The sequence below is a fragment of the Haliotis rufescens genome, unplaced genomic scaffold (genome assembly GCF_023055435.1).
Source record: "Haliotis rufescens isolate VD_foot unplaced genomic scaffold, xgHalRufe1.0.p SCAF_10, whole genome shotgun sequence".
Taxonomy (NCBI): domain Eukaryota; kingdom Metazoa; phylum Mollusca; class Gastropoda; order Lepetellida; family Haliotidae; genus Haliotis; species Haliotis rufescens.
The window spans coordinates 3,544,290-3,557,517 of NW_025963780.1; the positions used below are offsets into that span (position 1 = coordinate 3,544,290).

The following is a 13,228-nucleotide window of genomic DNA, read 5'->3' on the forward strand; positions in this document are numbered from 1 at the left end:
CTAACTTTTTTGCATATATCTTAACAACCCTTCCTCGGCGATATCATAGCATATCGAGGCTCTTTACTACCTAAAATATGCATTAAGGGGTCAGTTTGGATCAACGCTGTTTTGAACACTGTAAGTTACACAAGCTTCATGCGAGAGGAATCCAAGCATTGATGCGGGTTGATTGATATACAAAAAGATGTTAGTGAAATAGCTAAGCACTGTATGACAGCTTCTGTAATGTATAGTATAACAATGCACTGCTGTTCAACATATATACGGGGCGGTCGGGTAGCCTAGTGGTTAAAGCGTTCGCTCGTCACGCCAAAGACCCGGGTTCAATTCCCGACATGGGTACAATGTGTGAAGCCCATTTCTGGTGTTCCCCGCCGTGATATTGCTGGAATATTGCTAAAAGCGGCGTAAAACCATACTCACTCACTCACTCAACAGATACACGTCAGCTAAATGTAGTGAAATGATTAACCATCAAATAAGGAGACCGTAGCTGTTATTTGGGTGGTTAATGTGACTTAAAGAGGACAATATCTATAACAATATATTATGTCAGCCCTATGATTCTGAGATGTTAAATGTTTTCGCAATATTATCAAAGATAACCAAAGTTTAGCGCCTAAGAGATACTGATCATCAGTACATCTTAAACAACCTTTCACCACGATATTTATATGTCAAAGAAAATTTAAATTTATTACACTAAATGCCTTGATTAAATCTGCTTCACGGCGTACCAAAATATCAACTCTCTGTAACGTTTGATTTCTGAAAAGATAACCAAATTAGTCAAATCCATGCCACGGAAAAAATCATGTAACATTTTAGGGTCCAAAATATCCCGTAAAAATTCAGTATTCTTGGTCTTCTGGTTTCTGAGAAGAAGTTTCTCAAGTTTATGGGGCGGTCGGGTAGCCTAGTGGTTAAAGCGTTCACTCATCACGCCGAAGACCCGGGTTCGATTCCCGATGTGTGAAGCCCATTTCTGGTTCCCCCGCTGTGATATTGCTGGATTATCGCTGAAAGCGGCGTAAAACCATACCCACTCACTCTTAAGTATATTACATTTTGAAGTATGTCAATGAACGACTTTTCTTTTTACTGGCACGAACATGATCCATTCATCAGCCCCTGGGGATGATACACATATCAATGTTTCCGATCTCCTCGACTGTGTGGTGTCTGAGGAGATTACTTAAGATTAATTAAGATTTTGTTCACAATGTATGACACTTTATGTATCTAAAAACCTTTTTTTATTTTAACGCCATTAACAAATGAATCATAACAACTTTATAAAAATGTAACATAATTATATAAAAAGATTTATATAAACATCTAGACCTTCCGTTCTTGAACGCTAGCCACTTCAGGATATGTATACATGTCTGTTGGTGAAATAGACTGTTACTGTACCGAATATGATATATGTTTGACCCATAATTGACAAAGCCGAGACCACTAGGCTACACGTCCCCTGAGGACGTATTTGACCTGAGGAGTAATACGACTAAAACTCACTACTAAAGAAAACAATTAGGAGAGTGACGGTGACGGTGAAAACCTCGATCAAGACTCATTACTGGGCGTGGGGGATATGAATTATCGTCAATGGTGATATGATATCCGACACGAGGATTACTTAATCAATGAAATTTCCTTCCATATATTCATGATATGTCACTGCTGTTGAAAGATGTTGGCCTATATTTGCGTGAAACATTTGATCGCTCTTAAGATAGGATAATTCTCATAGAGACAGAAAAGGCGTTTTTTCAAAGGTGTTATTCAAGAATAACGTAGGATGTTCGATAACAAGAACAAAAGGATTTGATCTATTATCGATGGTGTTTTCATTTCCTTTAGGAAATGACGCAGAGTATGCAATAACGTGATAAAACTATTTATTGTTGTTGAAAGTAGTTACTTTATTCTGTTTTCAAAACATATGAGTGTTTTACTTGCACGGGAATGGCTTCTTGTGTTTCGCACAATCTCTGCCTTAACTGTTTGAAATAACGCGTGTTATTTTCATGGTGATTAAGAAGCACCATAAACATATGCACTTAATAACTAGTGTATGAATAATTGACATCATGGCGTCAATGTTATGTATTCGTCAGTCTGAATTTAATTCCCTTGTGAAATATTAAGTTTAAAATAAAGGATTTAAAACAGTTGTTCCAATGCAAACAGGGATCTTGACTGGATCAGTTTGTCAGGCAAAGTGATAAGTTCTAAACCCTACAAGCCAAGATACAAACGTACGTCGACTAAACTGAGATACAATCCCTTAAACATCGTTGCCAAAAGTATATAAATGTCGAATGGGATTATGTTGACAATTAAATATTTAACGTCTTTAGGCCAAGTCTTTTCATGTGAGACTAAGAACAATAACTGAATCACTGACGTCAGGCTTTCTCGCATCTTAAAATAATATTTTTATGGAGACAGAATAACATTTCTGATACAGGATGAACACAAGCAATTTTGTTCTCTGAAAGGAAGCGCTAAAACAAACTTGGGAGACGCTAAACATATTTTTCAGGATACCCTTGGACAACAACTGTCGATACGACCCGAGGAAAACTACAGTTTTACAGTATTTTCATTTCATTTCCCCCAAACGTGTGGTCGGATTCTATCCTATCTATGACTAATCTTTCTATGACGTATCTACAAACATGATCAATAACAAAGATAATACGGTAACCTTTATGTACGTGAATGATACATGAATAACCATTAAACCTAAAATTTAAACAAACCTGTGAGAGAGTAAAAAGTGCGCTAGGATTAGATAATTAAGACTAAAACACGATATACACGAGTGATGTCTATTCGATGACGTCACACTTGCATTGCGTCAAATGTAGATGACGTCGAAAAAGGCATGACGTCATTTGTCAATGAATGTATACAGCCCTGCGTCTATAAGACCATTATCATAAGATGGTCTGTATATATCTGCAAGTATTTCTACAAAGCAAAAGGGGAGAGGTGTTCTGTGGAAATGACCTTCAGTGGTTTAAGTTTGAGAAATGTTCTCCGTACCTGATTGGTCGTTCTCTGCCTGCATGCCGAGTAGTTGCTCCATGGCCGACCAGATAACGGGTGGTCCTTCCATGTCCCATTATCTCCGCATTCCCTGAAGGCGGTCGCTGAAACAGTTCGAGCATATATCGTAAGATCTTAGTAGAACATTTGAGGGTGTTATTGAGTATTTAAAGCCCACTTAACCGCGCATCGAATATTCAGTAACGACCGCAAATCTTGAACATAATGTTTATCGACAGTATAATTTTTATACAAAACGCTATCGGTAGTTTTCCGTTGCACTGCGATACAGACAAGACGTCAGGTTATAATGTTATGACGTCATGATACAACGGATGACGTCATATGACTGTGACAAATGAAGGGTCAGAAGGGTCAACTCATTTTATGTCTTTCTGATATGATGAATTGTTGCTGTCATTAATATTCCTTATGTCGCGTTTCGCACATTCTGATATTATTCTTGTTAATGTATTCACCCGCAGGAGAAAATCCTGAAGATTTCTGTCTTCAAATAGAAGTTATCAAAGCTTTCAAGCAATCAGATTGCTTCATCGAGCCCAATCGTTTTAAAATTATAGGTAAAGATTAGTTTATTACTAAACACAAGCAAAAGCTAAAACAAATGTCAGCCTAGACTTTCTCCAAACTAGAGTTACTTCACAATATTCTAAAAAAATGTTATGTATAAGTGGTACAGAATAACTACTCACTGATAATATACTCGCTGCATTATATTTAAAAGGGTCATTGCATTCACGCCAGTTATTGCCTCAGATGTATAAAACCATATCTTGCGTATACTTCAATTATTTAATATGGACTCAATTTAGAATCGCATCAACGCAAAAAGAATTTTATTTGGGTTTTCCAGTGATGAAACGAATCAAAGACGAATCAACTATTAAAAGGTCTTCATGGCTTTTTGAGTGTCAATATGACTATATCATTTTAACATTTTCTCCATAACCAAGGACCCAATTTGGTCTAAAAGCTTGTTCTTCACAGACTAGATCTACTTAAGATCAGAATCAGCACATAATTTGTGTTTTGGATCCTGGAATAGCTTTCCCATTACTCCTTTATGCTGGCGTTTCAGACGTGTTTGAAGTAATATAAAACTTATAAACATCTAAAAGTCTTTCATGTGATTGGACAAACCAACAAATGCTGTAAAAGACGCGTAATTTACAAAGTTATCTCCCTTCTTCTGGTCCATTTATACGCACGGGTTTAATGATGTGTTTAATAATACCGCATCAATATTTATACTATAGCTTTTTTCACTTTGTGGATGGTGCGATAGCGTAGTGGTTAAAGCGTTCACTGGTCACGTCGAAGACCCGTGTTCGCTTTCTCACATGGGTAAATGTTCGATTCCCATTTCTGGTGTCCCCCTGTGTGATATTGCTGGAATATTGCTAAAAGCAGTGCAAAACCAAACTCACTCACTCTTTACTTTGTGGAGGAATTATAGAGGAATGTATGTTTCAGAACATAAACTCAACGTCATTCAATGTGGTTCGTGAAGGTACAATTAAAATCATATATTTAGAACTTAGGAACATATAATATAGGCGACGTTATCTCGATCCTTATATTACGGGGGTAGGGTGGCCATGTCGTCCACAACGCTGTATTCCGTGAAGTCTTCTAGACGCTCCAGAAAACAATATCATGGGTTCGAATCCCACATTCACCGTGATTATGACTTAGGTTTGTCAGCATCATACCGTGCTCGTCGGTATCATGCAAGAGGTAAACGTCTAAGAGCTGCACCACTGTGGGTTTCTTCTCAAATTAAGCTGACACCAATATCATTTACAGGAGGAAGGTTATTTACGGTTTAACAGGGTTTCATCTTAATGTGATGTAAATTGACCCAAACCTAAGTCTCATGACGGAGATGGTTCTGTTTGCTTATTCCAACTATATGACGGCGGTCTGTAAATAATTGAGTCTGGACCAGACAATCCAGTGATTGACATGCTCAGTCGTGAGCATCAATCCACGCAATTTGGATACGATGACATGCATCTACCAAGCCAGCGAGCCTGACCACCCGATCCCGTTAGACGCCTCTTACGACAAGCATAGTCGCCTCTTACGACAATTCTAACCCGACTAAGATTCACAATCTGTGCGATTCTGGAACATATGCAACGGATCCTGACACGCATAGGGGAGCGATTAATATTCAATACAGTGCATGTCGGTTTACACAACACCGGGCCACCTCAAATAACCCAGGACTCAAACAATGAGTCCACACACTTTTGGGGGAAATGAAATGAAAATACTGTAAAACGGTATTTCTGTCTCGGGTCGTATTTGTTGTTGTCAACGGGTGTCCTGAAAAATATATTTTGCGTCTCCCAAGTTTATTTTTAGCGCTTCCTTTCAGAGAACAAAATTGCTTGTATTGATTCCGAATCAGTGACAGAAATGTTATTCTGTCTCCATAAAACTATTATTTTAAGATGCGAGAAAGTCTGACGTCAGTGATTCAGTTATTGTTCTGAGTCTCACATGAAAAGACTTGCCCTAAAGACGTTAAAATGATTTAATTTTCAACCTAATCCCATTGATTATATTTGCGAATCGTATGAGTCAACCAGAGTTGGGATTGGCTGGTTATTGTGAGCGATCTAGCTGACTGTGTCACCATAACTAAACAGCGTGCTCGATGCTCATGATATCAGTTTGATCATGAAGAGTGTCAACATATACATGACGTCAATATGCTCTGCATGACGTTAAAACAAAATAAGATGTGACGTCATTACTGTGCTTTGACAAAAATATAACACATCACCATGATTTCTATTTGTTGTTGTTTGTTGTTTGTTGTTTAACACCGAACTCAGCAATATTGCAGCCATATGACGGCAGTCTGTAAACAATCAAGTCTGGAACAGACATTCCAGTGATTGACATCATGAGCATCGATCGACGCAATTGGGATACGGCGACATGCATCAACCAAGTCAGCGAGCCAGACCACCTGATCTGGCTAGTCGCCTCTTATACAAGCATAGTCGCCATTTCCTGATGTCAGGCATGCATTGTTATTGGCTCAGCAGCCTCAGTGTGTGTGTGTGTGTGTGTGTGTGTGTGTGTGTGTGTGTGTGTGTGTGTGTGTGTGTGTGTGTGTGTGTGTGTGTGTGTGTGTGTGTGTGTGTGTGTGTCTGTGTGTGTCTGTGTGTCTGTATGTGTCTGTGTGTGTGACTGTGTGTTTGTGCTTGTACTAGTTTTATAATGCTAGCCCACTGGGATACAACATCGCAGTTTAACATGGCTACCCAACTCAGACACAGTATACTGACTGAGCCGACCAGTCATTTAGCCCCTTTTAAGGCCGAGCGCAGGCACATCTTTTGCCGTATTTTGGTATGACGCGGCCAGAGGACTAAACAATGTGGAAGAGGTGGTGGAGCCTAGTGGATAACGCCGAAGGTGCGGAGTCTATTTCTGTGTCACTAGCCGTCATACAGACAGATTATAGTTATATAGTATCTCTCTCACTGTCTTACTCACTCATTGCCATGATGCGGCGGAGAAGAATATCAACCCACTGTTTCGGTTATATCCTGGCTTTTTATCTCTGAATAAAAAGGTCAATTTGAAGATTAAACATACGCGGAATAAAACTCGACTCACTTATTCAGTGAAAGATATAAAACTGACTATACTCACCATTTGGGTTAAAGGTGATGAAGGCCTATACTCACTATTTGCGTTAAAGGTGATGAAGGCCTATACTCACCATTTGGGTTAAACGTCACGAATGCCTATACTCACCATTTGAGTTAAAGGTCACGAAGGCCTATACTCACCATTTGGGTTAAACGTCACGAATGCCTATACTCACCATTTGGGTGAAAGGTGATGAAGGCCTAAAGTATACTCATCATTTGGGTGAAAGGTGATGAAGGCCTATACTCACCATTTGGGTTAAAGGTCACGAAGGCCTATACTCACCATTTGGGTTGAAGGTGATGAAGGCGGGGCAGGTAATGAAGGCTGTCTCCCCTGCAAGGGTGTGGTTCCAACATCCCCACCCATCAAACGTGGCATTGCAGTATGACCGTCCTGTAATAAGCAAACTAGAATATAGAATACTGGTTTGAATGACATATTCGAGTGATTTCTTCAGTTTTAACCATGTTATGCTATCTAAAATATTGAATAATATATAGTTGTTTGTTTGTTTGTTTGTTTGTTTGTAGTTTGGAGAACATTTTTGTGATCCTCTCTCTTTATTACAGTTGTAAGAGGGTGTAGCGTGTGTCATTCTCAAGAAACGTCGACACATTGAAATGAAGATGAACTTTATGCAATGTTTAGGTAGTATCTTAATAAAGACATGTCAAGGTTGAAAGTCTAACAAATCGGTCATTATTAATTAAGCCACAGGTTAAATGTTAATTATCCGGAACTAGTGTCGAGTTCTCGAGAAAATATTTTTACCTTAGTCGATAATTTGACAGTAGATGATACTTTCGTCTACGTAGATCATTATTTTATGAACGTAGATGAAAGTATATTCAACGTAGATGTGAGTAGAAACATCTACGTAGATATAAGTTTCATCTACGTGGATGATACATTATTTTAGACTGTGGCATTAATACGATTCCATGTGATATTGGAATATCAAGACGTTGACATCAATGAAATTTACACGTCAATATCAAATATGTGCAAAATGTACAATGTGCAGTGCAATTAATATTTAACCATTTAACAGCTTTAGCAGTGGTAATTTACAAACGCCAGTGACTATCTAATAGAATACTCAATTCAATATCTGTTGAAAAACGGTAAAAAACATTGGTAGAAACAGAAACATGGGAGATCGATGTCAGAAGATGAAGAAAACGTCGGGAGGACGGTTTTCCCGACAAACAGGGTTTCAGTATATTATGCAAGTAAGGGGTTCGATTTGTCTTGTTATCTATTCATAAATTCTTTCTTAGAATTAAATTCAAAAAGTGGATTTTTTTATTTGTTGTATATTATGGTTGGTTGGTTGTTGTTTAACGCCGAACTCGGTAATACTTCAGCAAAATTACGGCTGTCTGTAAATAGTCTAGTCTGGTGAGCATCGATGAACGCTAATGGGATACGGTGACATACATCAACCATGTCAGCAAGCCTGAACACCCGATCTCCTGAGTTGTCTCTTATGACAAGCATGGGTTTCTGAAGACCAGCTCTAACCCGGATCTCCACGGGGAAATGTATGGGTGACTGAAGGCCAATTGTAACCCGGATCGTCCCGAGGAACAAGCATGGGTGGCTGAAGACCAATTCTAACCCGGATCGTCCCGAGGAACAAGCATAGTTACTGAAGACCAATTCTAACCCGGATCTCCACGGGGAAATGTATGGTTGACTGAAGACCAATTCTAACCCGGATCGTCCCGAGGAACAAGCATGGGTGGCTGAAGACCAATTCTAACCCGGATCGTCCCGAGGAACAAGCATGGGTGGCTGAAGACCAATTCTAACCCGGATCGTCCCGAGGAACAAGCATGGGTTGCTGAAGACCAATTCTAACCCGGATCTCCACGGGGAAATGTATGGTTGACTGAAGACCAATTCTTACCCGGATCGTCCCGAGGAACAAGCATGGGTGGCTGAAGACCAATTCTAACCCGGATCGTCCCGAGGAACAAGCATGGGTGGCTGAAGACCAATTCTAACCCGGATCGTCCCGAGGAACAAGCATGGGTGGCTGAAGACCAATTCTAACCCGGATCGTCCCGAGGAACAAGCATAGTTACTGAAGACCAATTCTAACCCGGATCGTCCCGAGGGACAAACATGGGTTGCTGAACACCTGGTGTCATTACTATTTGATAGTGTTTCATAAACAAATGCTCACAACATAGTCGGAATCGTACAATCGACTCTGCGTTATGCAGAGATTTCTATCGGATATGGAAAGCGTTTTGTCGCTTTATGTCCTGAAGACCTTTTGAAACCCAGATCTTCACAAGGGACAAGCATGGGTTTCTGAAGAACAATTCTAACCCGGATCTTCACAAGGGACACGCATGGGTTACTGAACACCAATTCTAACGGATCTTAACGGAGGTTGTAAATTATGAAGTATACAGTGATACTCAGTTAATCTGCCGCCTACGTATCCGTACGTCTTCCGAGATGGTCACTGTTTGGGATATAAGTAGTAATTTAAGCGATAATACCACGCACCCATAAATCGATTAATCCGGAAATGTATGCTAATCATGCCAGGAACAGCATTTTGTCGGTTTCATTATCTATGATAAGGTCGCATGTTAATCTGCATGGACTTTTATGGGTTGTTATTGGAATACTCTGTACTTTCGAGGAGTTTTAATTTTGGCGTGCAGGGGTAAAGAAGATCTTTCGTATAGAAAATAATGAGTTCATTGACTTCAGACAACTATACTGTATGGCACATCTGATGTTAAAGAATATTATCAATGTCCTTGATTCATTCGCCTGAGTTTGTGATTTTCAGACAAGGATACATGTGTCTGTTTGCTTTAGAATGTTTCAAACCACTTTGAAGAGTATTTAAGTTGTAACATTACGGCGTCTTTAACTTGTCAGTGATTACGAAGCAAACTTCATGGTGAACATCTGGTGTCTTCATTGTTACTTTCCAGTTAATTGGGCGTCTATTTGCTTGATTCTAATCTGTTTGCTCTTTTTCGAACGAACAATTATCAGGGAACAAATCCGTCCACAGTTTACCATTGATTGCAAACAAGGCACTCTTCACAATTTAATCACTACAAAGAAGTTTCAAGAACATACATGGTACATCTAGATAAGCTTTTAAATATATTTGATAAAACCAAACCTATTGTACGGATCAGAAATATTGGAACCTCAGAAAAGATCAATCATCGAACAGTTTCAATTAAATTCTGTACATTTTTTGTATCTACCGGAAGACAAGTTTCAAATGTTACAGCTCTTGGAGATGGACGTGTAGCCTACGTTAGTATCACATATTGGTCCAAGCTGCCGCGACTGCCCCATAACATATGCCTAAACAACTTTATATATGTCATACAAACATATTTCTATCAACAAAAGAAAACAACGTGGGTCTCTTAAAAGGCCAATTCTGTTTAAGAATAGATGAAGTGTTGTATATCTTTCGCAAGATGTTGGCGATGTGGCATACGTCATCGATGTTCTGACACAAAGAATCACAGACTGTCCTCAACAAGAATGGTTTTATCTGGTATGTGAATCAAGGAAGTTAACCACTGATAAAGAATTTCAATCTTTACTATACTTTACAGAATATGACTTAATTGCTGTAACAGAGAATCATGACAATTGTTATTCCTATTGAGAGCACCGGCACTTCCTTAAAGAAATGCTACCCGACGGTGGAAATGACTACGTTATAAAAAAGAATATGTCAACTATGTGATTTAGACGCCATTGTATCAAAGAAACATGTCACTGAATAGCTACATCCTGTTTCATAATTGGCTTGTCATCATGTTAATTTCACACTGCAATGTTTTTGTACGTGGGCAGTTTGCCTTAACACTGAAATACACCATCATCATTGTGAATATCTCTTCGTTCTTTCTTATTACATAAATAGAGGGGCGGTTGGGGCGGTCGGGTAGCCTAGTGGATAAAGCGTCCGGTCGTCACGCCAAAGACCCGGGTTCGATTCCCGACATGGGTACAATGTGTGAAGCCCATTTCTGGTGTCCCCCGCCGTGATATTACTGGAACATTGCTAAAAGTGGCGTAAAGCCATATTCACTCACTCACATAAATAGATGATATTGCATCAAGGGTAATAATATTGCCCTTTTTCAAATGTACAGGAATGGATTTGGAAATCTTCGACCTTTCTAATTACAGGAATCAATGATTATGTTGATTAACCTAACAATGGTGATACGTCTATACCTGAATGGTTTCTTGTGGGTTAGGTAGTTGTTTCCATGAAATGACCACATAGATCGGTGTAATATTGTATGGAAGTTGATATATTATACTGATATACACATACAAAATAATATATTGTTGTTAATAACTTAGACGGGCATTAAGGGTTTAATCCATAGCAACATTACATGAGTTCAGTTGAGTTGACATGGCACGTGTCTGTGTGTGTTGCTGCTTTTATAGTGCTAGCCCACTGAGATACCATGCCGCAGTTTAACATGAACACCACACTCAGACACAGTATACTGACTCCGAGCCGACCAATCCGCAAGGTGGGGTAACAACAAGTAATTATATATAAGGTATTTTGGTATAACGCGGCCGGGATCGAACCACCGACCTTCCGTTCTCCGGGCAGACGCTCTGCCAACTGGACACGTGGTAACATGACGTGGTAATACTATAAAACATAAGTGTATGGCACATTATGGAGTTTCAATGTGTATTGATAAGAACATTCGAGACGGATCTCAGGAATTCATTTCTTGTTAAACATTTTTGGTTATCGCAAAATGACCTATTACAGCATTATCATTTATTTTTAATTTAATTTAAAACTTTTTCAACCGATTTGTCGGGGGGCATGAGTGGCTCAGTCGTCTAAGTCGCCGCGATTCGCTGTGCAGCGTTGCATCCCTTGGGCACGCCAGAAACCTATGATTGTGGGTTCGAATCCCGGTTCGCCCCGATTATGTTTCTAGGTTTGTCAGCACAATACCCGTGTTCGTGGGTTTCAACCAAAGTGGTAAACGTCTGAGGCCTGCATCACTTCGGGCTTTCCTCCCACATTAAGCTGACACGCCGAGATATAACTGGAATACTTTTAAAAGCGGCGTTAAACACATGCCACTCACTCACAACTCATATGGCTTCACATTCCTCAAACCAAGCCGTTGAATTATCGTTCAGTTAACATTGCTACAAAGGAAGTGATCGACTTTTATGGCAGTGCTAATGAAAAACTGTAACATTAGAACATGATTAGCTGTGACACTGAGGGTGAGAAGTTTAGCTGAAACTAATGATATCACTAGAGTTGCAAATGTTAAAATTTCTCCCATCAAATAAACTTTAACACGCATTGACAACACATAATGCTAAACCTCTAGAGGATGACAGATTGCAAGTCAAGATGAGTCTTACTTCAGTATGTAAAGGGCTACAGCAGCCATAGTTAGGATCCATTCATTCTAAGTCCTGTATTCAACAGCTTATCATTTCTTTCCTAACTACCGTGCATTTAAGAACGGTGTATAATTACGCGTAGTTATCACCAAAGGGAGGATGGACAAGGGATCCCAAGGCTCCGCAATTTGCTGTGCAGGGTTGCATCCCTTAGGCGTGCCAGAAACCTATGATCGTGGGATCGAATCCCTGATACACCCTGATGATGTGTTTTGCTTCGTTAGCACCATACCCGTGCTCGTGGTTTCAGAAAATCATTAACGTCTAAGAATGGTTCTACTTCGGGCTTTCCTCTCACGCCGTGAAATAATGTTCAAAGCAGCGTTAAATCTGAGGCGGGGTGGGGGTGGGGTTGAGGGGGGCGGGTAGGTGTATTATTTCACAAGTGATTACGGAGAAACCTTTTTTGGTACCATTATAAAAGATGTTAGATGTGTTCATATCAATGTGGATTAGGCTTTCTTGTTGTGAAGGTCTGGAGTGAGTGAGTGAGTGGGTGATCTGAGTGAGTAGGGTTTAACGCCGCTTTTAACAGTATTCCAGTTATATCACGGCGTGTCAGCTTAATGTTGGAGGAAATCCCGAAGTGATGCAGGTCTCAGACGTTTACCACTTCGGTGAAACCCACGAGCACGGGTATGGTACTGACAAACATAGACACAAAATCGGGTCTAACCGAAATTCGAACCCACAACCATAGGTTTCTGGCGCAGCTCCGACGACACACAGTGGACATAGATCGTAGTGTCTGTGTGGGCGGGTAAAGTAGCACACACAATAGACATGGATCGTAGTGTCTGTGTAGGCGGGTAAAGTAGCACACACAATAGACATGGATCGTAGTGTCTGTGAAGGCAGGGTAAAGTAGCACACACAATAGACATGGATCGTAGTGTCTGTGTAGGCGGGTAAAGTAGCACACACAATAGACATGGATCGTAGTGTCTGTGTGGGCGGGTAAAGTAGCACACACAATAGACATGGATCGTAGTGTCTGTGT

The 13,228-nt window shown here is 40.0% G+C and overlaps 1 protein-coding gene across 2 annotated transcripts in view; it reads right to left on the reverse strand.

Moving 5' to 3' along the window:
* The window catches only part of LOC124119073 (calcitonin gene-related peptide type 1 receptor-like), a 116,710-nt gene that overhangs the window by 65,153 nt on the left and 38,329 nt on the right, over positions 1-13,228 (reverse strand). For both annotated transcript variants that reach the window (XM_046481470.2, XM_046481469.2), the window contains exons 2-3: positions 7,045-7,155; positions 3,061-3,167 (exon numbers count right to left, since the gene is read on the reverse strand). In XM_046481470.2, coding sequence (XP_046337426.1) covers positions 3,061-3,167; positions 7,045-7,155 — 218 coding nt within the window. The remainder of the gene's footprint in view (positions 1-3,060; positions 3,168-7,044; positions 7,156-13,228) is intronic.